Consider the following 25,506-nt stretch of genomic DNA (forward strand, 5'->3'; position numbering starts at 1 on the left):
AAACAGAAGCAATATTGTAACAAACTCAATATTAAGACTTCAAAAATGGTCCACATCAAAAAATCTTTAAAAAAATAAAATAAAATAAAAAATAAATGCACACATGATGTCACGCTGCTCTGCATTTGTTTCACCCTGCCCTGCTGGTCCTATGTTCCAAGTAGCTACTCTGTGGAAGTGCTCCCTTCTTGCCCTCAGGACAAGTGGGCCCAGAAAGCACTCTCCTGTTTCTCTTTAACTCTCTGCTCTGAAAGCCTTTGGCTGAGTGAGTTAACTCACTCCTGGAGACTGGTCTTTAATGGTTTTTTTCTTTCCTCTCTGCTTTCTTCAAGTTCCCTTAGGAAAAAATATCTACACTACTTATCTCTTCCCTGTTTTGTGAGCCCAAAACACCCTACTCATGGCTGATAAGTTTAACATTAATCGTATCCTTCTATCAGTGTGTCTCAAATGTGAATAATTTATTTAGAGATAAATGTAAATTAAAATAAATGTAATAATCATATAAATAATTTGTACAGATACCTAGAGTTGACATATTATAATGTCACCTAAATATGTACACGCATAAAATACGTTCAGTTTCTTATGCACACAGCTTTTTAAATAGCTTAAAAATCAAAACAATTATAAGACCAGTATTCAAATTAGTGGCGTTAATGTGGACAGGTGATGTTTTTCTGAAACTGATTCACCACTTGCAATGTAAAACTGGTACTAACTCTGATGCAAGATTTTTAAAATTTGGAATCACTATAGTGAAATGACTCAATTCTCCAGTCACTTTTTTTGTTTGTTTGTTTTGTTTTGTTTTTTTAACATCTTTATTGGAGTATAATTGCTTTACAATGGTGTGTTAGTTTCTGCTTTATAACAAAGTGAATCAGTTATACATATACATATATCCCCATATCTCTTCCCTCTTGCGTCTCCTTCCCTCCCACCCTCCCCATCCCACCCCTCTAGGTGGTCACAAAGCACCGAGCTGATCTCCCTGTGCTATGTGGCTGCTTCCCACTAGCTATCAGTTTTACATTTGGTAGTGTATGTATGTCCATGCCACTCTCTCACTTTGTCCCAGCTTAACCTTCCCCCTCCCCGTGTCCTCAAGTACATTCTGTAGTAGGTCTGCATCTTTATTGCTGTCCTGCCGCTAGGTTCTTCATGACCATTTTTTTTTCTTAGATTCCATATATATGTGTTAGCATATGGTATTTGTTTTTCTCTTTCTGACTTACTTCACTCTGTATGACAGACTCTAGGTCCAACCACCTCACTACAAATAACTCAATTTCGTTTCTTTTTATGGCTGAGTAATATTCCATTGTATATATGTGCCACATCTTCTTTATCCAGTCACTTGTTTTATGATCATTTGAAAAAGAACTTTCTTCCTTATAGCACACGGAGGACACTTGACCATGATTAGTCACCAGCACATAATTTTTCTCTCAACTCTACCACCAAGTTCAACCTTTTGGCACTAAGGCAATCATAAAAACAAATGTGGGCATTAAAAGTACTTGACACTACTGTTCTTAATGAGCACCTTATAATGAAGATCTAGAATATATTATTATTAAGTCATCATTAAAATGAGTACTGAATTTTAAATGAAACTGAGCCAAGGAAAAATCTCTGGAAAATTATTGTTCAGACATTCTTTTCAGAATCTTCACCTCTGCATATTTGCTTTTGACTTGCTGCTTTGATTAATCTCCAGCATTCAGCAAGACTTTTATTTGCTTTTCAAGTTTTCCATACAGTTGAATATAGAAATTCATTGTTGTAAATATACGTTTGTTCTCTATACTTTTGTTTTCTACTTCTTTAATCTTTGACCCTTTGTGAAAAAGAATCTTGTTCAAAACAGCAAAAACTACAAGTTGTGGACTTAAGTTCCTTTTCCATTAACTGTTCAAACTCCTCAAGTACTAAAAATAAATGCCCACCTTTTTGCTTTAAAAAATTAGCATTTAAAAAAAATTAGCATTTGCATTTTTTTTTTTTAATTAAAAGGATTCACATTCTTCAAGGCAGGAGTACAAGTTAGCGTAAAATTCATTCCCGAGGGCCCCTCAGATAGAACAGAGTCTCAACTAAATTTGTTTTTACCAGAAAGCGAGTGGATTACTTCAACTCTATGTTAGGATGAAGTAATTCAAAGTATATTTTTAGAAATTGAGATTTTAGAGGATAAAATGTTGATCAGATATTGACCTAAAAGAGAAATTAAGGACTTCCCTGGTGACGCAGTGGTTAAGAATCCGCCTGCCAATGCAGGGGACACGGGTTCGAGCCCTTGTCCGGGAAGATCCCACATGCTGTAGAGCACCTAAGCTCGTGTGCCACAACTACTGAACCTGCACTCTGGAGCCCATGAGCCACAACTACCGAGCCTGCGCACCACATCTGAAGCCCCCGTGCCTGGAGCCCATGCTCCACAACAAGAGAAGCCACTGCAATGAGAAGCCCACGCACCGCAACGAAGAGTAGCCCTCGCTCTCCGCAACTAGAGAAAGCCTGCATGCAACAACGAAGACCCAACTCAGCCAAAAAAAAAAGAAACTAGATCTTTTGAAAATGTAATGTCCTGAGTTGGTAATACCGAATATAAGAGGGGCAGCCTATATTAGCACGGGTCCCTTGGACAGGAGTTGTGGCAGTGCTTAGCAAATGGGAGGGTCAAAAGACATGATGCATGTAAAGAACTCAGCAAAGTTATCAGGCAAATAGTCAGCAATCAGTAAGTGTTTTACTAACATGTTGGGTAACAGTAAAATTTGCAGAAAACATTGATTTGCAGATTTTTATCCAGACATAAAAGCGGAGGAATAAACCAGAAGAAGATTTTTAGATTTGACTTGCAGAAAATTTTTAAACTTTTCTATATCCTCAATCACAATAATCAAATATAAAAGGCAAATAACAAGTTAGGGGGAAATGACATGATGTTACTATTCTTTTTTTTTTCTTTTAAAGGAATTCCTTTATTTTTATTTTTTATTTATTTATTTATTTATTTATTTTTGGCTGTGTTGGGTCTTCGTTTCTGTGTAAGGGCTTTCTCTAGTTGTGGCAAGCGGGGGCCACTCTTCATCGCGGTGCGCGGGCCTCTCACTATCGCGGCCTCTCTCGTTGCGGAGCACAAGCTCCAGATGCACAGGCTCAGTAGTTGTGGCTCACGGGCCTAGTTGCTCCGCGGCATGTGGGATCTTCCCAGACCAGGGCTCGAACCCGAGTCCCCTGCTTTGGCAGGCAGATTCTCAACCACTGCGCCACCAGGGAAGCCCCGATGTTAATATTCTTAATGCATACAGTGCTGTTACAAAAGGCCACGTGAGGAAAAATCCACCCCCTCCTTCCACAAAAGCATAAATGGGCTGTTTATTGAAGAAGTAATAAAAGTAGCCACTAGTCATTTGGAAAATATTGAGCCTCGATAATAATCAAATAAATAAAAAGTTTTAAATACAAATATTTTATTTAGCTCTTTAGTTTTAATATCACAGAATTTATACTAACATGTTCTTTGCTGATTAAGGTTGGAATACACACCAAGGCTTGGTTTATTGCTGGAATCTTTTTGCTGTTGACTATACCTATCTCGCTTTGGGTGATATTGCAGCATTTAGTGCATTATACACAACCTGAACTACAGAAACCAATAATAAGGTAAATCTTTATATGTTTTGATTCTACTAGTGTTGTGTTGGCTTATCATAAATATGATGTAAACTGTTTTAAATTTATGTTTTGCTTTCCAAATAGGATTCTTTGGATGGTACCCATATACAGTTTAGATAGTGTAAGTATGCTTCATTTTATCTCATTAACTAAGAACTTGTTTGATGATGCTAACTGTAATTAAGGTAATAAAAGTAATATTATTTGGCAATAAGGAGTTAGGTTAATAAGTGAAAAGGTTCACTTGTTTTTAATATTAATAGAGAAGATAAAGTATAACCATAGAAAAGGCAGATGTTTTAAAATTTCAGATTAGTAGCTCTTAGTCCTTTAAAGAATGTAATACTTAAATTACATTATCATACTTTTTATTTATTATAATATTTATTTGGACCAAAACATAAATCTTCCCCAGTGGATTCTAATACATGCAGTTGTTACAGATAACTGCTTTAATTTGATTAAATATAAAGAAAATGTCTTTAACATCATTTTCTATGATCGTGTGAAGAAGTATCAGATTATATTTAAGAACTCAAGTACATAATTTAACTTCTCTCTTCATATTCATTATTTACCCCCAACACAGATGTTTTTGTTTACCAATATCCAAGATGTTTATTGCTTTTAAAAATTCATTTCACAGATTGTCTGGTAGCCCTCGTAATGATAAAATTTAGAAAGTTTGATCTAAGTATGTGAGTACCGTGAATTGGAGTGGTAATTCATTTTGTCGTAGTTGCAACTGTTTTTAACATCTGTGCTTCTTCATAGTGGATAGCATTGAAATATCCCAGCATTGCAATATATGTGGATACCTGCAGAGAATGTTATGAAGCTTATGTCATTTACAACTTTATGGGATTCCTTACCAATTACCTAACTAACCGGTATCCAAATCTGGTATTAATCCTTGAAGCCAAAGATCAGCAGAAACATTTCCCTCCTTTGTGTTGCTGTCCACCATGGACTATGGGAGAGTAAGTATGTTTGGTTTTAATTCTTTTATGTTTGGTTTTATTTAAGTGGGTTTAACTATCATTTCTCTGCAAAGTATTGTGTTAAGTACTATATGAAGGACAAAAAGTATAAGACAGAGTCCCTACCCTCATGTAGTTCATAGTCAAGGGTGAAGACTAAGAAAACACATTTTTATAACCCACACATATAAGGTAGTTTGTTTTACATTATTCACGCTAAATAGAAAACTTAAAATGTTGTGGGGAAAAAACCTTAGAAATCATTTAATCAACGTCCTCTTACAGTTGGGAACCAGGGTCTGCAGAGATTAATTTACTCAAGTCACACAGCGAATTAATGGCAAAATCAGGTCTAAAACTCAAGGAGAAGGTAGTCTAGGTGGGGCAACAGCATTTGATATGAAATTAGAGCAACAAATAGCAATGTTTATTCTAGTAATATGTAAGTTGGCCTTATTATACATTCATGTAGGACAGTAAAGGAAAATAAAGCCTAAAAGGTTAAGTTGAAACTAAGATTGCATTTACTCTATGAATTTATTTTTCGGCAGGAAACATTTGAAGCCAGCGTTTTAGAAAGATTAATTTTACAATACTATACAGGATGTGTTAGGGGGAGAAGAGTCCAGAAGAGGAAATAAATTAGGAGGTTATTATAGTAGTTCATTTGTGAGATAAGCTGAAGAGGAGTGTGAAATTGGAATAGAAAGGGGAGACAATAAGAGAATGCAACTGGAGAATCAACAGGACTTGATCACTGATAGAAGGGGATGTAGGTGGAAGTTGCAAGCCAGTGTAACTGGAATGACTTGGAGGAATCAGTGTAGATATATGGCCGAGGGTTAGCTACATTGCCTTCCATGCGGTACAGAACCATTTCTACAACATCAGCACTAAATGGAGCACCTACTGTGTGCTAATATGTAGATATATCAGAATACATATAACAGATGTAGAACTTAATGGAACTTACAGCTTGGTTAGGAATTAAATGAAGACACAAATATATAGTTACTTATTTCAGGAAATGCTATGAAGGAAAAAGAGCAGGAGTCTATGAAAGAGGGTAGTAAGGAAAAAGTAACGTAGGTTGGGGATCAGGGGAGAGATATTGTGCTCAACTCCAAATAAAACAAGAACAAATAGGGATTTATAGCCAAAGAGATTGGGGTGGTCACTGGATGGAAAATTACTAAGGAGACATCAAGGGTAGGGGGATTCTCTCTAAACTGGCCTGACAAGAATCTTACTAAAGGCAGGCCAAGTCAACATCAAGAGTGAGGGATGAGGAGCTTGATCGCATATCCAGGGTAATCAGATACTGGGGGTGGGGTCGGGGTCGGGGTGGGGTGGGGTCGGGGTCGGGGTGGGGTGGGGTGCTGGTGATGGGTGTCTTAGCAGGATTTGTTGCTCAGACTGACTTCACAGGCCAAGGACAGGGCCTAAGGATGATGCCTAGTTGAAAAGAAGGCTCAGAGGAGCCCCGTCTAAAGTTTGATCAAGGAGAGAGATTGTCGTTGTCAAGTGAGAAGCCATTATAGGATGTTAGGCAGAGGTCTGGTATCCAAGGTTACTTGTACTCTTTGTAGACTGAACTGGACGTGGGCATAGATGCAAGAGATTGCAGTGGTCCAGTGTATATGATGATGATGATGGTGGTGGTGGTGGTGGTGGTGGTGGCAGCGGCAGCTTGGCTTTGAGCAGGACTCTTCTATTAATACAGAACCTGAGATGAGGCTCTAGCTGCCTCTTCAGGCTGGCTCATCAGTTAGCAGGTGGTCAACACAAAAGCTTTTTCAAATGATGCTATAGGTCAAAACTGCCCTTTTCTGTGCTTGTGCAATTGATTTATTCCTAACTACACAAGCAATTACATTTATTCTCGTTAAGACTCTGTGTTGGTTTCGTTTTTTTCCCTGAGACTCTTAGGTTCCGACAGCTGCTACCTGAATAATATCAGCAGTGCATCCATAACTGTAACCCAGGTTTTCTTTCCTTTGAAGACGTTAAGCATTTACCAAATCCATGCCGTTTGGGGGTATGGTTTTAGTAATATAAAATTTCTCATTCTCTTGTATATAAATACATTTTAGGTTACCAGTCTCCTTCTATTAGATAACTGGTGTTATATATATGTTCATTACTCAGAATATTGCTGTTGAGGATAATTCAGTATAATGCTTTGGTTTTAAGATGCAAATGCCACGGCAAGTCTCTAGTCCTTAGATGTTAAAATTAAGTCTGCTTTTTGTACTCTGATTTCTGTGACATAAGCAGTGAGCACAATGAGTTTTCTTTTAATGAATGTTAGATTTTATGTATGTTAGTTTGTGAGAGGAGGGGAACATTTTACCTAGTGATTTAATACTGTTATGAAACAAATGTTTTCATGAAAGAGTACTAACTTACTATGTATTCCCTTCCTCCCTCTTGTTTCTAAAATTTGGGTGGCAGCCTACTAAATTACATTTGACACAATTTGAAAAAATTTGCCCTGGGGTATGTACCTTGGAGTGGATACGCTAGGTCTTTAGGTTTTGTGCAACTTTGTGATAAATTGATTGCTGAAGTGGCAGTACCAAATTACTCTCCCATTAACAGTAGAAAAGATTTCTAATTGAACCACACCCTCACCTATATTTAGAATTACCAGGACTTATTTATGTTTGCCTGTCAAGAGGGTGTAAAGGATTTCCCTGATTAGTAGTGAGGCTGAGCAACTTTTCATATGTTTATTAGCCATTTGTGTTTCCTTTCTGAGGAATGATTGTTTCTGTTTCTCATTTTTTAATGGGTTGTCTGTATGGGATCTTGATATGTTTAGATACTAATTCTTTATTTAAAGCATGTTAAAAATATCTTTTTCTAGTTTTTGGCCTGCTTTGGCACTTTTACTATATATTTTGATAAATGAAAGTTGTGAATTTTTATATTGTTGAATTTATCAATCTTATTTTATAGTAAGTACTTTGCGTCTTGTTCAAAAAACTCTTCCTGACCCCAGGATTATAAAAACGTTCTCCTATGCTTTTCTTCTAAACATTTCATATATTTTCCATTAAAGCTTGTAACAGGGACTTCCCTGATGGTTCAGTGGCTAAGACTCCGCACTTCCACTGCAGGGGGTGCGGGTTCGATCCCTGGTTGGGGAACTAAGATCCCGCGTGCCATGCAACACAGCCAAAAAAAAAAAAAAAGACTTATAAACACATATTGATTTTTTTTTTCATATGTTGTGTGAGGTAGGAATGCAGTTTCATTTTATTCCATTGGCTTCCTGACTTAGCACCATTCTCTCTCCTACCTCACTGGTCTATGTTGCCATCTCTGCCGTATATAAAGGTTCCATATATATGGGTCTATTTGTGATCTTCGTTTTTTCTCTTTTATTGGTTAACTTCTCTATCCCCGGACCAATTCCATACATTAACTACTATAGTTGATTAATAAGCCTTAAAATAGAAGGGCAGGTGCCCCAACCCTATTATCTTGGCTATTCTTGGGTCGATGCTCTTACATATAAATTTTAGAATCAGCTCGTCAGGTTGTTTGAAAAGCCCTATTGGAATTTTTTGATTGGAAGTGAATTCAATCTTCAGTTTATTGACATTTTTATGGTTTTGAGTCTTCTTATCTATGAATATTGTCTACTTTCTACTTATTTAGCTCTGCATTTATCTTTTAATTAAGTATAGTTTTCTCATAAAAGTCTTGTAAATCTTTTGTTGACCTTATAAACATCTTATATTTTATTGCTATTATAAATGGCATCTTTTTAAAAAATTAGTTTAATTGCTGCCAGTGTGTAGAAAGGCAGTTGATTTTTGTATATTGAGCCTATATCCAAAAATCTTGTTAAATCTTCTTATTCTGTAGATCTTAATAAGTTCTCTGTAGCCAGTCATCTTCAAAAGAAGGATTTGTTTGCTTTCTAGTCTTTATACCACACATTTCTCTTTCTTCTCACTGTGCTGATGAGTACCTCTAGACTTTCCTTCATCATTCCTGGTTTTAAAGGGAATTCTTATAAAATTTCACATTTTGATTTAAGTTTCTAAAGGTGTTTTGTAGGCATCCTTTATTAGGTTAAAAAGCTCCTTTTTACCCCTAGTTTGTTAAGAGTTCTTAATCATGAGTAAGTATTGAATTTCATCAAATGCTTTTTCTATACCTATTGAGACAATCATAATTTTTTGCTTTTAACCTGTTAATATAGTGAATTAGATTAATGGCTTTTCTAATGTTAAAATCCCCTTGCTTTTAGAAGATAAATTTTAAGTGGTTATGATGTATCATCAGCTTTTCTACATCATAAGCTTTATAGAATTTTTACACCTTTGTTCATGAGAAAGATTGGGTTATGATTTTCCTTTCTTATACTGGCCCTGTCTGGTTTTCACATCCAAGTTTTGCTGCCTGAATAGGAGTTATTGCCTTTTATTTATGTATCACAGAAAGAGATTATATACTATACCTTGAAAGATTAGTTCTGGACTGTTTTTTGTGGGAGGACAATTATAGAACTATTTAGGCTTCCCGTTGTTTCTGGAGTAAATTTTTTTTTAACTATAGCATTTAGGAATTAAGCAGAATAGACGAAGTTTAAAAATGTATAGGTAGGGGACTTCCCTGGTGGCACAGTGGTTAAGAATCCGCCTGCCAATGCAGGGGACACGGGTTCAATCCCTAGTCCGGGAAGATCCCACATGCCGCAGAGCAACTAAGCTCGTGCGCCACAACTACTGAGCCTGCACTCTAGAGCCCACGCGCCACAACTACTGAGCCCACGCACCACAACTACTGAAACCCATGCACTCTAAGGCCTGCATGCCATAACTACTGAGATTGTGTGCTGCAACTACTGAAGCCTGTGTGCCTGGAGCCCGTGCTCTGCAACAAGAGAAGCCACCACGATGATAAGCCCGCCTACTACAATGAAGAGTAGCCCCTGCTCACTGCAACTAGAGAAAGCCCGTGCACAGCAACAAAGACCCAACACAGCCAAAAAAATGTATAGGTAGGGACTTCCCTGGTGGTCCATTGGTTATGACTCCACGCTTCCACTGCGGGACGCAGGTTCGATCCCTGGCCAGGGAACTAAGATCCCACGTGCCACATGGCGCGGCCAAAAAATAAAAAATAAAAATAAAATAAAATAAAATGTATAAGCATGTATTAGTTTATATCTTAATCTCTTTTGAATCTGTCATTATGACTCCTTTTCCCTTTCTAATGTTACTAGTATCTCTATTTTTTCCTTGAACAATCTTGCCAGAAGTTTGCCTATTTTTAACTAGTCTTTTTAAGAACTGACTCTTGGTTTTGTTGATTCTCTGTATGTTTGTTTTCTATTTCATTCGTTTATACTCTATTTTTACTTCATTTCTCCCATTTCCTTTGGTTTACTCTGTTCTTATTCTAATATGAGTCTTAGCTCATTAATTTCTAGCCTTTCTTCTTTTTTAATACTGCATTTAAAACTCTACAATCCCGTTCATGTTCTGCATTCACTGAATCCCTGTTTTTGTTGGGGTATAATTGACATGCAACACTGTATTAGTTTTAGTTGTCCAACATAACGATTCAATATTTGTATATACAGTAAATGAAATGACAACCACAATAAGTCTGTTTAACATCTATCACCCCATGAATCCATTTTCATATTTAATATTTTCATCATCATCCAGTTTAAGGTTTTTAAGTTCCTGTTTGGATTTTTTCTTTACCCAAGTTATTTTGAAGTATTTTAAAATTTCCAAATATGAGGATTTTTTTTCATTTTTCATTTTATTTATTTGCATTGTAGTCAGAGAATGTACGAGACAGTCTCTGAACTTGGTTAAGATTTGTTTCATGCCCTCTGGTACATGATCAGTTTTCATAATGGTTCTCTGTGTGCTTGAAGAGAATGTGTATGCTGTATTAGTGAGTGGCTGTGTAGTGTTTATGTCCATGAGGTCAATCTTATTTTATTATGTTATTCAGTTTGTCTACATTTCTGTTGATTTTGGCTACTTGTTCTATCAGTTACTGAAAGAGACCTTGAAATTCTGCCACTGATAATTTGTCAATTGCTTTGTGTACTTCTGTCAGCTTTGCTTTATGTTTAGATACTGTTTCTATTCCAAAAAATCTTTTTTGTCTTAAAGTTACTTTGTCTGATGTTAACAGGTATCCTATCTTTCCTTTGTTTAGTATTTGCCTGACTTACCTTTCACTATCTTTTACTTTCATCTTTTCTGTGTCCTTATGTTTTAGGTGTATAACTTTTTTTTTTAAGTTTAGTGTTTTTTTTTTTAAATTCTAATCTGACAATCCATCACTTATACAAGGTATGCTATTTATATTTTTGTGATTATTGATATATTCATTTATAATTTTTGCCACTTTTTGTTCTGTGTCTGTCTCACTTTTTCTAGTTTCCTTTTTTCATTGATTACATTTTTAAAATAAACTTTTATTTTGGAATAATTTTAAATTTACAGGAAAGTTGCAAAGACAAGACAGAGATTCCCTATTACCCTTCATCCAGCTTCCCCTAATATTAACACCTTTTGTAATCCTGGTACATTTGTCAAAAGTAAGGAATAGGGCTTCCCTGGTGGCACAGTGGTTGAGAATCTGCCTGCTAATGCAGGGGACACGGGTTCGAGCCCTGGTCTGGGAAGATCCCACATGCCGCAGAGCAACTGGGCCCGTGAGCCACAACTACTGAGCCTGTGTGTCTGGAGCCTGTGCTCCGCAACAAGAGAGGCCGCGATAGTGAAGAGGCCCTCGCACCACGATGAAGAGTGGCCCCCGCTTGCCACAACTAGAGAAAGCCCTCGCACAGAAACGAAGACTCAACACAGCCAAAAATAAATATAAAAATAAAAATAAATTAAAAAAAAAAAAGTAAGAAATAACATTGGTACAATACTGTTAACTGCAGACTATTCAGATTTCCTCAGTTTTTCCACTAATGTCCTTTTTCTGTTCCAGGATCCAATCCAGGAATCCAGATTGCATTTAGCCTCTTTTTAAAAATATAAAATTTCATTTAATACTTTGAAAAAGGTATAAGAAGTTTGAGAAGGTCCTTCTAATTATTTAATAAAGATTTTAATAAATAATTTTAAAGTTTTTCAATCATTTCTGGGATACAAACAAATTTAATAAATGTAATAGACAAATATATTTTATACCACCCACATTGAACAAAAGTTAATACATTACAGGTCTGTGATTCCATATTTGCAATTGTTAAAAAATGTATATATATGTATATAAAGCCTTGAAAACCAAAAGTTTTTTCATAGCTTATCTAGTGATAAAACTTTATTTATAATCTTTGACTATTTGTAGTTTTAATGTGACTATCTTACTGTTTACGGAGTACACTGCAGCTGTATCAATGTTGGGTTACAGGTGCTACTCCAAATCTCACTGATAGTTGATTACGTTATTTTGTTGATGTTTTTCTTATTCCATTTTTCTTCCCTCACTACTAGTTTGGAAGTTATACTTTCTATTTCTAGTCTTATTGTGACTATATAAAGCCCTATTTTAATCTTAAAAATTAGATATCAATTTTTGGATAGATGTTTTTTTTTTTTGGTAATTCTTTTATAGATTTAACTATAGTGCATCAGTTTATTTGTTCCTTACTCCTTCTTGCATCTCAGATCTTCTGACTGGGATCACTTCCTTATTTCTAAAGTATGGCTCTTGAAAGTTCATTTAGCATCAGTGTATCAGTGGCAAATTTTCTCAGATATACTTAACCAAAAATATCTTTATTTTGCCCTCATTCTTGAAAGATAGTTTTGCTAGATATAATCCTTTGTTGACAGGAATTTTCTCCAAACATTTTGAAGATTTTATTCCACCTAATTCTGGCTTCAATTGTTACTGTTAAGCCTCTACTGTCAATCCACTTGTCATTCCATTATAGGTGACCTATCTCCAACTGCATTTTTTTTTTGAAGTTTTAAATTTTATTTATTTTTTTATACAGCAGGTTCTTATTAGTTATCCATTTTATACATATTAGTGTATATATGTCAATCCCAATCTCCCAATTCATCATACCACCACCACCCCACGCCAGCCACTTTCCCCTCTTGGTGTCCATACGTTTGTTCTCTGCGTCTGTGTCTCTATTTCTGCCCTGCAAACTGGTTCATCTGTACCATTTTTCTAGGTTCCACATATATGCGTTAATATATGATATTTGTTTTTCTCTTTCTGACTTACTTCACTCTGTATGACAGTCTCTAGATCCATCCACGTCTCAACAAATGACCCAATTTCGTTCCTTTTTATGGCTGAGTAATACTCCATTGTATATATGTACCACATCTTCTTTATCCATTCATCTGTCGATGGGCATTTAGGTTACTTCCATGTCCTGGCCATTGTAAACAGTGCTGCAGTGAACATTGGGGTGCATGTGTCTTTTTGAATTATTGTTTTCTCAGGGTATATGCCCAGTAGTGGGATTGTTGGGTCATATGGTAATTCTATTTTTAGTTTTTTAAGGAACCTCCATACTGTTCTCCATAGTGACTGTATCAGTTTACATTCCCACCAACAGTGCAAGAGGGTTCCCTTTTCTCCACACCCTCTCCAGCATTTGTTGTTTGTAGATTTTCTGATGATGCCCATTCAAACTGGTGTGAGGTGATACCTCATGGTAGTTTTGATTTGCATTTCTCTAATAATTAGTGATGTTGAGCAGCTTTTCATGTGCCTCTTGGCCATCTGTGTGTCTACGTCGGAGAAATGTCTACTTAGGTCTTCCACCCATTTTTTGATTGGGTTGTTTGTTTTTTTAATATTAAGCTGCATGAGCTGTTTATATATTTTGGAGATTAATCCTTTGTCCATTGATTCATTTGCGAATATTTTCTCCCATTCTGAGGGTTGTCTTTTTGTCTTGTTTATGTTTTCCTTCACTGTGCAAAAGCTTCTAAGTTTCATTAGGTCCCATTTGTTTATTTTTGTTTTTATTTCCATTACTCTAGGAGGTGGGATCAAAGAAGATCTTGCTGTGATTTATGTCAAAGAGTGTTCTTCCTATGTTTTCCTCTAAGAGTTTTATAGTGTCCAGTCTTAGATTTAGGTCTTTAATCCATTTTGAGTTTATTTTTGTGTATGGTGTTAGGGAGTGTTCTAATTTCATTCTTTTACATGGAGCTGTCCAGTTTTCCCAGCACCACTTATTTCAGAGACTGTCTTTTCTCCATTGTATATCCTTGCCTCCTTTGTCATAGATTAGTTGACCATAGGTGCGTGGGTTTATCTCTGGGCTTTCTGTCCTGTTCCATTGATTTATATTTCTGTTTTTGTGCCAGTACCATACTGTCTTGATTACTGTAGCTTTGTAGTATAGTCTGAAGTCAGGGAGTCTTACTCCTCCAGCTCCGTTTTTTTCCCTCAAGACTGTTTTGGCTATTCGGGGTCTTTTGTGTCTCCATACAAATTTTAAGATTTGTTTTTTTCTAGTTCTGTAAAACTGCCGTTGGTAGTTTGATAGGAATTGCATTGAATCTGTAGATTGCTTTGGGAAGTACAGTCATTTTCACAATATTGATTCCTCCAATCCAAGAACATGGTATATCTCTCCATCTGTTTGTATCATCTTTAATTTCTTTCATCAGTGTCTTATATCTGCATACAGGTCTTTTGTCTCCCTAAGTAGGTTTATTCCTAGGTATTTTATTCTTTTTGTTGCAACGGTGAATGGGAGTGTTTCCTTAATTTCTCTTTCAGATTTTTCATCATTAGTGAATAGGAATGCAAGAGATTTCTGTGCATTTATTTTGTGTCCTGCACCTTTACCAAATTCATTGATTAGCTCTAGTAGTTTTCTGGTGGCATCTTTAGGATTGTCTATGTATAGTATCATGCCATCTGCAAACAGTGACAGTTTTACTTCTTCTTTTCCAATTTGTATTCCTTTTATTTCTTTTTCTTCTCTGATTGCTGTGGCTAGGACTTCCAAAACTATGTTGAATAATAGTGGCGAGAGTGGACATCCTTGTCTTGTTCCTGATCTTAGAGGAAATGCTTTCAGTTTATCACCATTGAGAATGATGTTTGCTGTGGGTTTGTCGTATATGGCCTTTATTATGTTGAGGTAGGTTCCCTCTATGCCCACTTTCTGGAGAGTTTTTATCATAAATGGGTGTTGAATTTTGTCAAAAGTTTTTTCTGCATCTATTGAGATGATAATATGGTTTCTATTTTTCAATTTGTTAATATGGTGAATCACATTGATTTGTTTGCATATATTAAAGAATCCTTGCATCCCTGGGATAAATTCCACTTGTTCATGGTGTATGATCCTTTTAATATATTGTTGGATTCTGTTTGCTAGTATTTTGTTGAGGATTTTTGCATCTAAATTCATCAGAGATATTGGTCTGTAATTTTCTTTTTTTGTAGTATCTTTGTCTGGTTTTAGTATCAGGGTGATGGTGGCCTCATAGAATGAGTTTGGGAGTGTTCCTTCCTCTGCAATTTTTTGGAAGAGTTTGAGAAGGATGGGTGTTAGCTCTTCTCTAAATGTTTGATAGAATTCGCCTGTGAAGCCATCTGGTCCTGGACTTCTGTTTGTTGGAAGATTTTTAATCACAGTTTCAATTTCATTACTTGTGATTGGTCTGTTCATATTTTCTATTTCTTCCTGGTTCAGTCTTGGAAGGTTAAACCTTTCTAAGAATTTGTCCATTTCTTCCAGGTTGTCCATTTTATTGGCATAGAGTTGCTTGTAGTAGTCTCTTAGGATGCTTTGTATTTCTGCGGTGTCTGTTGTAACTTCTCCTTTTTCATTTCTAATTTTATTGATTTGAGTCCTCCCTCTTTTTCTTGGTGAGTCTGGCTAATGGTTTATCAATTTTGTTTATCTTCTCAAAGAACCAGCTTTTAGTTTTATTGATCTTTGCTACTGTTTTCTTCATTTCTATTTCATTTATTTCTGCTCTGATCTTTATGATTTCTTTCCTTCTACTAACTTTGGGTTTTGTTTGTTCTTCTTTCTCTAGTTTCTTTAGGTGTAAGGTTAGATTGTTTATTTGAAATTTTTCTTGATTCTTGAGGTAGGCTTGTATTGCTATAAACTTCCCTCTTAGAACTGCTTTTGCTGCATCCCATAGGTTTTGGATTGTAGTGTTTTCGTTGTCATTTGTCTCTAGGTATTTTTTGATTTCCTCTTTGATTTCTTCAGTGAACTCTTGGTCATTTAGTAGTGTGTTGTTTAGCCTTCATGTGTTTGTATTTTTTACAGATTTTTTTCTTGTAATTGATATCTAGTCTCATAGCGTTGTGGTCGGAAAATATATTTGATACAATTTCAATTTTCTTAAATTTACCAGTGCTTGAATTGTGACCCAGGATATGATGTAACCTTTAAAATGTTCCATGAGGACTTGAGAAGAAAGTGTAATCTGCTGTTTTTGGATGGAATGTCAAATATCAATTAAATCTATCTGGTCTATTGTGTCATTTAAAGCTTGTGTTTCCTTTATTTATTTATTTATTTTTGGCTGTGTTGGGGCTTCGTTTCTGTGCCAGGGCTTTCTCTAGTTGCGGCAAGCGGGGGCCACTCTTCCTCGCGGTGCACGGGCCTCTCACCATTGCGGCCTCTCCTGTTGCGGAGCACAGGCTCCAGACGCGCAGGCTCAGCAGTTGTGGCTCATGGGCCCAGCTGCTCCGCGGCATGTGGGATCCTCCCAGACCAGGGCTCGAACCCGTGTCCCCTGCATTGGCAGGCAGATTCTCAACCAGTGCGCCGCCAGGGAAGCCCAAGCTTGTGTTTCCTTATTAATTTTCTGGTTCGATGATCTGTCCATTGGTGTAAGTGAGGTGTTAAAGTCCCCCACTATTATCGTGTTACTGTCGATTTCCTCTTTTATAGCTGTTAGCAGTTGCCTTATGTATCAAGGTGCTCCTTTGTTGGGTGCATGTATATTTATAATTGTTATATCTTCTTCTTGGATTGATCCCTTGATCATTATGTAGTGTCCTTCCTTGTCTCTTGTAACATTCTTTATTTTAAAGTCTATTTTATCTGATATGAGTATTGCTACTCCAGCTTTCTTTTGATTTCCATTTGCATGGAATATCTTTTTCCATTCCCTCACTTTCAGTCTGTATGTGTCCCTAGGTCTGAAGTAGGTCTCTTGTAGACAGCATATATATGGGTCTTGTTTTTGTATCCATTCAGCAAGCCTGTGTCTTTTGGTTGGCACATTTAATCCATTCACACTTAAGGTAATTATTGATATGTATGTTCCTTTTACCATGTTCTTAATTGTTATGGGTTTGTTTTTATAGGTCCTTTTCTTCTCTTGTGTTTCCCACTTAGAGAAGTTCCTTTAGCATTTGTTGTAGAGCTGGTTTGGTGGTGCTGAATTCTCTTAGCTTTTGCTTGTCTGTAAAGCTTTTGATTTTTCTGTCAAATCTGAATGAGATCCTTGCCGAGTAGAGTAATCTTGGTTGTAGCTTCTTCCCTTTCATTACTTTAAGTATATCATGCCACTCCCTTCTGGCTTGTAGAGTTTCTGCTGAGAAATCAGCTCTTAACCTTATGGGAGTTCCCTTGTATGTTATTTGTCGTTTTTCCATTGTTGCTTTCAATAATTTTTCTTTGCTTTTAATTTTTGTCAATTTGATTACTATGTGTCTCGGCTTGTTTCTCCTTGGGTTTATCCTGCCTGGGACTCTCTGCACTTCCTGGACTTGGGTGGCTATTTCCTTTCCCGTGTTAGGGAAGTTTTCGACTATAACCTCTGCAAATATTTTCTCGGGTCCTTTCTCTCTCTTTTCTCCTTCTGGGACCCCTATAGTACAAATGTTGTTACATTTAATATTGTCCCAGAGGTCTCTTAGGCTGTCTTCATTTTTTTCATTCTTTTTTCTTTATTCTGTTTTGAGGCAGTGAATTCCACCATTCTGTCTTCCAGGTCACTTATCCATTCTTCTGCCTCAGTTATTCTGCTCTTGATTCCTTCTGGTGTATTTTTCATTTCAGTTATTGTATTGTTCATCTCTGTTTATTCTTTAATTCTTCTAGGTGTTTGTTCTTTAATTCTTCTAGGCCTTTGTGAAACATTTCTTGCATCTTCTTGATCTCTGCCTCCATTCTTTTTCTGAGGTCCTGTATCATCTTCACTATCATTATTCTGAATTATTTTCCTGGAAGGTTGCCTGTCTCCACTTCATTTAGTAGTTTTTCTGGGGTTTTATCTTGTTCCTCATCTGGTACAAAGCCCTCTGCCTTTTCATCTTGAGTGTCTTTCTGTGAATGTGGTTTTTGTTCCACAGGCTGCAGGATTGTAGTTCTTCTTGCTTCTGCATCTGCCCTCTGGTGGATGAGGCTATCTAAGAGGCTTGTGCAAACTTCCTGATGGGAGGGACTGGTGGTGGGTAGAGCTGGCTGTTGCTCTGATGGGCAGAGCTCAGTAAAACTTTAATCTGCTTGGCTGCTGATGGGTTGGGCTGGGTCCCCTCCCTGAGGCGACCCAACACTGGAGCCTACCTGGCTCTTTGGTGGGGCTAATGGAGGGCTCTGGGAGGGCTCACGCCAAGGCGTACATCCCAGAACTTCTGCCGCCAGTGTCCTTGTCCTCACAGTGAGCCAGCCGCCCCCCGCCTCTTCAGGAGACCCTCCAACACTAGCAGGTAGGTCTGGTTCAGTCTCCTATGGGGTCACTGCTCCTTCCCCCTGGGTCCTGATGCACACACTACTTTGTGTGTGCCATCCAAGAGTGGAGTCTCCGTTTCCCCCAGCCCTGTCGAAGTCCTGCAGTCAAATCCCACTAGCCTTCAAAGATTGATTCTCTAGGAATTCCTCCTCCCATTGCCAGACCCCCAGGTTGGGAAGCCTGACATGAAGCTCAGAACCTTCACTCCATTGGGTCGACTTCTGTGGTATAAGTGTTCTCAGGTTTGTGAGTCACCCACCCAGAGGTTATGGGATTTTATTTTATTGTGATTGCGCCCCTCCTACCGTCTCATTGTGGCTTCTCCTTTGTCTATTAAATGGGGTAACTTTTTGGTGAGTTCCAGTGTCTTCCTGTCAATGATTGTTCAGAAGTTAGTTGTGATTCCAGTGCTCTTGCAAGAGGGAGTCCAACTGCATTTTTTTAAGACCCTCCCTGTCTTTGATGTATTGTAGTTTCCCTACCAAGTTGTTTTTTGTTTTTAGTCCAGCTTCATTTACAGGGTGCCTCAATCTGTTGATTTGTGTCTTTGATCAGTTCTGAAAAGTTCTCAGCCATAATCTTCTGATTTTGCCCTTCCTCTACTCTTCTGTAACTTTTAAGTATGTTAGACCTTCTGATTCTATTCTATTCTTTGTAACTCTTTCATGTTTGTCTCTTGTCTCCAGCCTTTGTTACATTATGGCCAATTTCTTCAGATACATCCTCCAGTTCATTAATTCTCCACAGCTTTCAAAGGTATCTAATTGACTATTTAATACATTTGCATAGTCACCCTACTGGTCTCAGGTTTGATTTGACAATCAGCTCATAGGACACTATAGGTTTAACCCAACTTCTACTTAATTTAGCTTTGTAAAGAGTATGGGACCGGAAGCACAGTGTAAGCCCAGCATGTTCATTAAGAGGTCTTGCAACAAGCCCAAGTGCAGCTCCCATGCCCACCTCCACAGGGTCACACTTAGTTGTCAGTGGGAGTGAACCACCTCAGCACAGAGAAGGCTCTCAGCACATAGAACCTGATCAGTTTTTTATTCAATCCTAGTAACCCAGTGCCTCAAGGTCTGTATGTCAGGCTCATTCTTCTCAGTCTAGATGTAATTCTTAAATTAGGGTATTTATAACACATAAAATTGACAGAGGAGTGCTAAATAAACATTTGCCCTCAGAGCATCATTGTCTCCTAAGGAGGCTTACACAAGGTTGTCAAATAGAGAGCCTTTTTTGATAGCTGTTGTTTTGGAACTTTTTGCTTGTTTCTGTTTGTTACTCCTTGTGAATTTTCCCCTACATTAAGTGAGCTCAGTGATAAAATAAAAACTGTTTTATGTAGGATCTCTGTTTTGTTCTTTCAGAGTATCTAGTCAGTGATACTCTCTGGAATTATATATATTATATTATATATATATAAATACCAAACTTGAAACTGAATCCTAAATGTAAATAATATTTTCTAAATATGGTTTCATATATGCAACCCTACACGTAATTTATTTGTTACTTGGTTTTTCTTCCAGAAATACACAGGGACCCACTTCCATTATTTTTGTTCCTGTTCTGTGCTGCACTCTTCAGGAATTTGAGACTGGACATAGGAAGGGAGATCTTTCAGAAGATGTAGTTGTTACACAATTTAAAAAATAGTATTTAGATAATTTGTATGCTACCATCCACATTCTTCCCCAGTAGCCATTTAGATTGACTAAATTAAAAGAAATATAAATATGGCATCATTTGTGAAAGTGATTTTAATTTGGGGGCTTTGGAGAAAACTTGATACTAGTGAAATGAGTAGGTGAAATGCTAAGTTCTTTTTCTTTGGCAGAGTCTTGCTGTTCAGATGCAAACTGGGTGTATTACAATATACAGTTGTCAGACCATTCACCACCATCGTTGCTTTGTAAGTGCACAGAACTTATATTATTATTTATTTTTCAAAAATTCTCATGCTTTTACTTAGGTGGGACAACTGAGTAGAAAAGCAAGTAAAGAGCATTACTTGTTTATAACACATCTAGTCTGGTATAAAAACACAGTATATAGAAATCCTACTATATTATAATAAATAAGGTGACCATGTATAGACAAGGAATCACCATAGAATTATTCTAAATAATATTCTCTCTGGAGATTTCTGGAAAGCATTATCAAATATTCTTTTTCAAGTATTAATGTTCACACAGCTTTACAGAAACATCTAGTACGTGAAGTTAAAGTATACCACTATAGATTCATTACATGCCTTTATTTTCTAAATGAGTACTGTATTCTAAAGAAGAAAACATATTTTTCTTTTTAAAAAATTCTGTCAAGTCTTAGCACTTCAGGTAAAATGGGGTATCATTAAGCTACCTGGTAAAACTATTCCCTAAAAATTTGAGAACATCAAATAGTTTAAAGCAGGTAGATTGTGTATTTTATCTGCTAGCTATACTAGCATTCTGTCTGTTAACAGAGGAAGAATGGAAAGAAGCATTCAATTCTTTATTCTGCTTCTGTGCTAGCAATTCTTTAATGACATTTGCCTTGGAATTAAAACTGATTCACTTATTTATGAAGGCATGCTTTATTTCTCTGCTGTTTAGAAATTGGGTAATCAAGACAAGTTAATACTTAGATCTGGGTCATCAAAAAAGTTGCCTCCAAGACAATTTGGGAGAAAAAATTATAGTTGTAGTTATAGACCTGCACTATATGTTTTTAACAATCTTTTTAAAATTAGGCAGCATCATTTTTTTGAATCTAATAATTACCCTTTCTAGTTCAATGTATGTCTTTTGGATTTCCTTCAAATTGGAGGAATAGTAATATGGTAACATTTCTAGAAAAATGTTTTTAATTTTTGAACCACCTCTATGGCCAAAATCAAGTGACTATCTACAGGATCTTTGAAATAAACTGACTTCTAAATTTAAGTATTGCTGTCATTGCTGTATTTTAAAATGTATTTTTGATTTAGTTATTCATAAAGTCTCATTTTTACCATTTTTTAGAATCTGTGAGCTGCTTGGTATATATGATGAAGGGAACTTTAGCTTTTCAAATGCTTGGACTTACTTGGTTATAATAAATAATATGTCACAGTTGGTAAGTAAATATTCATCTTAACTGTACTAAATTTAGATCTATAGCTCTAAATTTTTTTAGGGAAAGTTTCTTCTGGAATAAAGCTTAATTGTAACTTTAATATTGAACTTCATCTGTAGGAAGAACTTGAAACTTTAACATATTTTTATACATATATAAAGATATCTTTGTTGATTATCTGGTGACTTATACACTGACTCAATTATGTTTTTTCATTTGGTTCTGGTATTCATTGCATAGTTATATGGATATGTCATAAATAAAAGCACAGTGCTCTCCTTTAAAAAAAAAAAACACATATCCTAGGCATATTCAGAAAGAAAAATGCCTTATTGGTATATGACAGTACAGGGTTTGAATAAAAATGGGAGAATAAAATTCTCTCATATATTTGGAATTGAAAATTGAGAATGCCAATTTTTAAAGATGATGTTATAGAAACTGAAATGTTCCAAAGATATAACTATTGGATCCTTTCAACTTAAGAATGTGCATTTTATTGAAAATCTTTCATTAATCTTTTCAGCAGAATAATAGTTTAGGTGCAATGGCATGAATGTGTGGTATTAGAAATTTATAATAAAAATCAAACGCTTGTGTATTCAAAGCTTTTCCATATGTTCATAGTCTCTGGAACCAGTAATTCCACTTCTGGGAATGCCTCAAGAAATGGCCAGAAGTACTTTTGCTTTCAGTGTGTTTGTATATAAAGCCTAGTTCGTTAATTGTAAAAGCCTGGAAACGGTCCGACTAGTTAAATTATACCATGTTCCTTCCATTGGCCAAAACATTAGGCAGTTATTTAATGAAATATATAGAAAAGGGCACTTTAAGTGGAAAAAAAATCAGGCAACAGAATTTTATATTTAGTTGATTATACCTGCTAAAACCCACCTTATGTGTAGAAAGAAATGGTTGGATGATGGGACTACGAACAACTTTATACTTTTCTTAACTGCTTTCATATTCTAAAATAATTTAAATGAGCATTTTATAATAGGGAAAAGTAAACTTTTACGGAAATGTTCATTGTTATGCAACACTATGCTAATTACAACTGATTTCTAAAAATAGTTAATGTCTTGAGCATTTATCTTTAAAAAGTAAATTCAGCTGGATTAACATACTGCCCTCAAGAAAAATGGTTTCCCTGATTACTTACTTTCCAATTTCATGGTTAGTTTTATTGAAGTAGTACTTATTTAATGTGTTCACTTATAAATAATATGCATACAATTAGTAGTTAGTAAGCTTAGCCCTTATAAAATGAACGGTAATTTGTGTATAAAAGCCATTAACAAGCAGATAGATGTTTTTATTTTGGTTGAATGAGAGCCTTTTCTTCCATTCATGGCAGTCACTTGTTCATTGTGTTCTTTGTGGGCTCCAGTAAGTGAACACTTAAAACCATTTTCAGGGAAGATGTTATACATCTCTTCTGAGAAATTTCATACTGTATATATTCATCCACAGTAAACTATAAAAGCTTGTTGTCAATCTAAAAATAAAGCCTAGAAAATTTTGCCTGAAACATTGCTCTGTACCAGGTCTCTGGTCTATAACTTTAATATCAATATTTCTAATACCATATTTAGTTATTCTTATTTAAGAACTTTTGTTTGTTTCTAGTTTGCCATGTATTGTCTCCTCCTGTTTTATAAAGTACTGAAGGAAGAACTGAGTCCAATCCAACCTGTTGGCAAATTTCTTTGTGTAAAGCTGGTGGTTTTTGTTTCCTTTTGGTAAGTGTTGCTTTCTCTTAAATGTTCTCATTTTCTAAAGGGCAATAAAACTGTTGATTCGGAAGGATTTTTAAAAGTCTTAATACGGAAGATGAATTAAAATGTCTTCTTAGCTTTCAAAAAGTTCATTCTTTTAGCCCTTCTTGGTTTTTCATAAAGAAATAATTAGATGGTCACTGTAACGTTTATAAAAAGAAAACAGTTTGAGACACTAAATGTCTCAACACTAAGGGAATCATTAAAAAAAATCATGGTCTCATCATATAGAATATTTAATGTTAGGAAATGTTCATTAGTAAAAATATCGTTTAAAACAGAGGGCAAAACTATACATGGTCCCAGTTTAGTAAAGGCGTGGGTGATAGGGGCCTAGAAACAAATACACCAAATTTAACAATATACAGATAATACAAAAAGGGGGGAAAGAAAAATCCCTGAAATCCCACCACCCAGCATGAATGACTGAGATTGTGGTCCCCGTCATTTTATAAAACTCCACAGAAATACATACTATAAAAACTTGTAGAACTCAATGATATGTTTAGTATATTGCAGTCATAGTTCTTTGTAAGTACAGTGAGGATGTAATTTTGTTGTTTGGGTTTTTTGTTTTCACCTCATATAGTATTCTGATATGTGGATAGAACTTTTTAACCAATCTCCTATTGACATTTAGGTTGTTCCCAATTTTTTTTTTACCATTACAAGCAATATTGAAGTGAATATTCTTGTATATAGATCTATGAAAACTTATCTATCTCATTTTAGCTGTTTAAATTTAACCTAGGGGCAGATCCCTAGATTTGCTTGAAATACTCAGTATGACTCCCCATCTTGGAGTCAGACCCCTTCTGAGTTTGTCTCTAGTTCCAGGACTTCAGACAAGACTGGTTTCAAAATGTTCTTTAAAATAATCTGAGTAATCAATTGATACATGGATAAATAACATTTAAGTATCTGTTCTTTATTTCATTTTAAATTCCAGTTGTACAAGGTGTTAGGCATTGTCTATGTGTAGGAAGAACTTAAAAGCTAATTACTGTGCACACTTTCAAAACAAAAAAAGACTATAAACCACGTACTGAAGTTCTAAGAATACATAATCAAAATTCATGTGATGAAACTGTACTAAAAGTAAATTTGTAAAACAAGTATATTTAATACAGATACACAGTGTCTTCAGGAATACGCTGTAAAGGCAGGGTGGCGGTGGTCCACAGGTTGTGCTGGGGTTTAACTTTTTAAATGGCATATTTTTAAAGCAACTGCTCATTTTATGCTTGATATAGATTTGGCGTTTACCTTTTCCTAACATATAGGCAAGCAGTAGTTATTGCTTTGTTGGTAAAAGTTGGCGTTATTTCTGAAAAGCATACGTGGGAATGGCAAACAGTAGAAGCTGTGGCCACAGGACTCCAGGTAAGTAATGCTCTCTCTGAATTCAATAGAACTTTACTATTTGTTAAGCATTTTTACATGTTATCTCCTCAACCTGACCACATGCAGGCTATGGAGCTACTGCTATCCTCACTTCACATGTGAGGAAATGGGGGAACCCTAGAAAAATTGGTCACAGTTACTAATTTGTAGTAGAACCAGGAACAGAACCTAGATTTTGTTATTCCTACTCTATTTCACTTTCTGCATTTCTCCTCTAAGTCCTTGGACAGTGGAAGAGAATGCATTGCACTTGGCAAAGAATACTTGATTGAGGTAGTGCAAAATAGAGTTAAACTTTTGGCATTTTGTGGTTTTTTTTTTTTTGAAGACGTCAAAAATCATGATTTTGGAAAATGAAAAAGTGAATACAGTCTAGTGGGAAAAAAACAGCTGTTGGTACTTGAGTACTTTTGAAAAGAGAGAAAGATAGTGCTTTTCCTTTTTACGTGCAAAACTAGATTTAAACTCCGACATGGCTGATCCTGTTGATCTTGTTGTCGTAGGACTTTATTATCTGTATTGAGATGTTCCTTGCTGCCATTGCTCATCACTACACTTTCTCGTATAAACCGTATGTCCAAGAAGCAGAAGAGGGCTCATGCTTTGATTCCTTTCTTGCCATGTGGGATGTTTCAGATATTAGGGATGATATTTCTGAACAAGTAAGGCATGTTGGTAAGTACCAGACATTTAATTCATTCGAATAGGCTATTGTAGTTCTATCAGGTCTCTTTAAGAGGTGAAAAGACTTTGTGTAAAGCAGTACCGCAGTAAGGCTCTCCAAATTGGGAGGAGGGAAGCGGGGAGCTTATTTTTAGCATGGCAAGTTTATAGTGGTAAAAATAACCAAACTTTTGGCTA

At 36.1% G+C, this 25,506-nt stretch overlaps 1 protein-coding gene across 1 annotated transcript in view; it reads left to right on the forward strand.

Annotated features, from left to right (window-relative positions):
- Positions 1 to 25,506, forward strand: part of TMEM184C (transmembrane protein 184C) — a 32,165-nt gene that overhangs the window by 5,874 nt on the left and 785 nt on the right. The window contains exons 2-9 of the mRNA XM_036852723.1: positions 3,545 to 3,675; positions 3,772 to 3,808; positions 4,462 to 4,667; positions 20,202 to 20,276; positions 21,370 to 21,463; positions 23,093 to 23,205; positions 24,525 to 24,624; positions 25,149 to 25,320. Coding sequence (XP_036708618.1) covers positions 3,545 to 3,675; positions 3,772 to 3,808; positions 4,462 to 4,667; positions 20,202 to 20,276; positions 21,370 to 21,463; positions 23,093 to 23,205; positions 24,525 to 24,624; positions 25,149 to 25,320 — 928 coding nt within the window. The remainder of the gene's footprint in view (positions 1 to 3,544; positions 3,676 to 3,771; positions 3,809 to 4,461; positions 4,668 to 20,201; positions 20,277 to 21,369; positions 21,464 to 23,092; positions 23,206 to 24,524; positions 24,625 to 25,148; positions 25,321 to 25,506) is intronic.

The sequence above is a fragment of the Balaenoptera musculus genome, chromosome 5, assembly GCF_009873245.2.
Source record: "Balaenoptera musculus isolate JJ_BM4_2016_0621 chromosome 5, mBalMus1.pri.v3, whole genome shotgun sequence".
NCBI classification, from domain to species: Eukaryota; Metazoa; Chordata; class Mammalia; order Artiodactyla; family Balaenopteridae; genus Balaenoptera; species Balaenoptera musculus.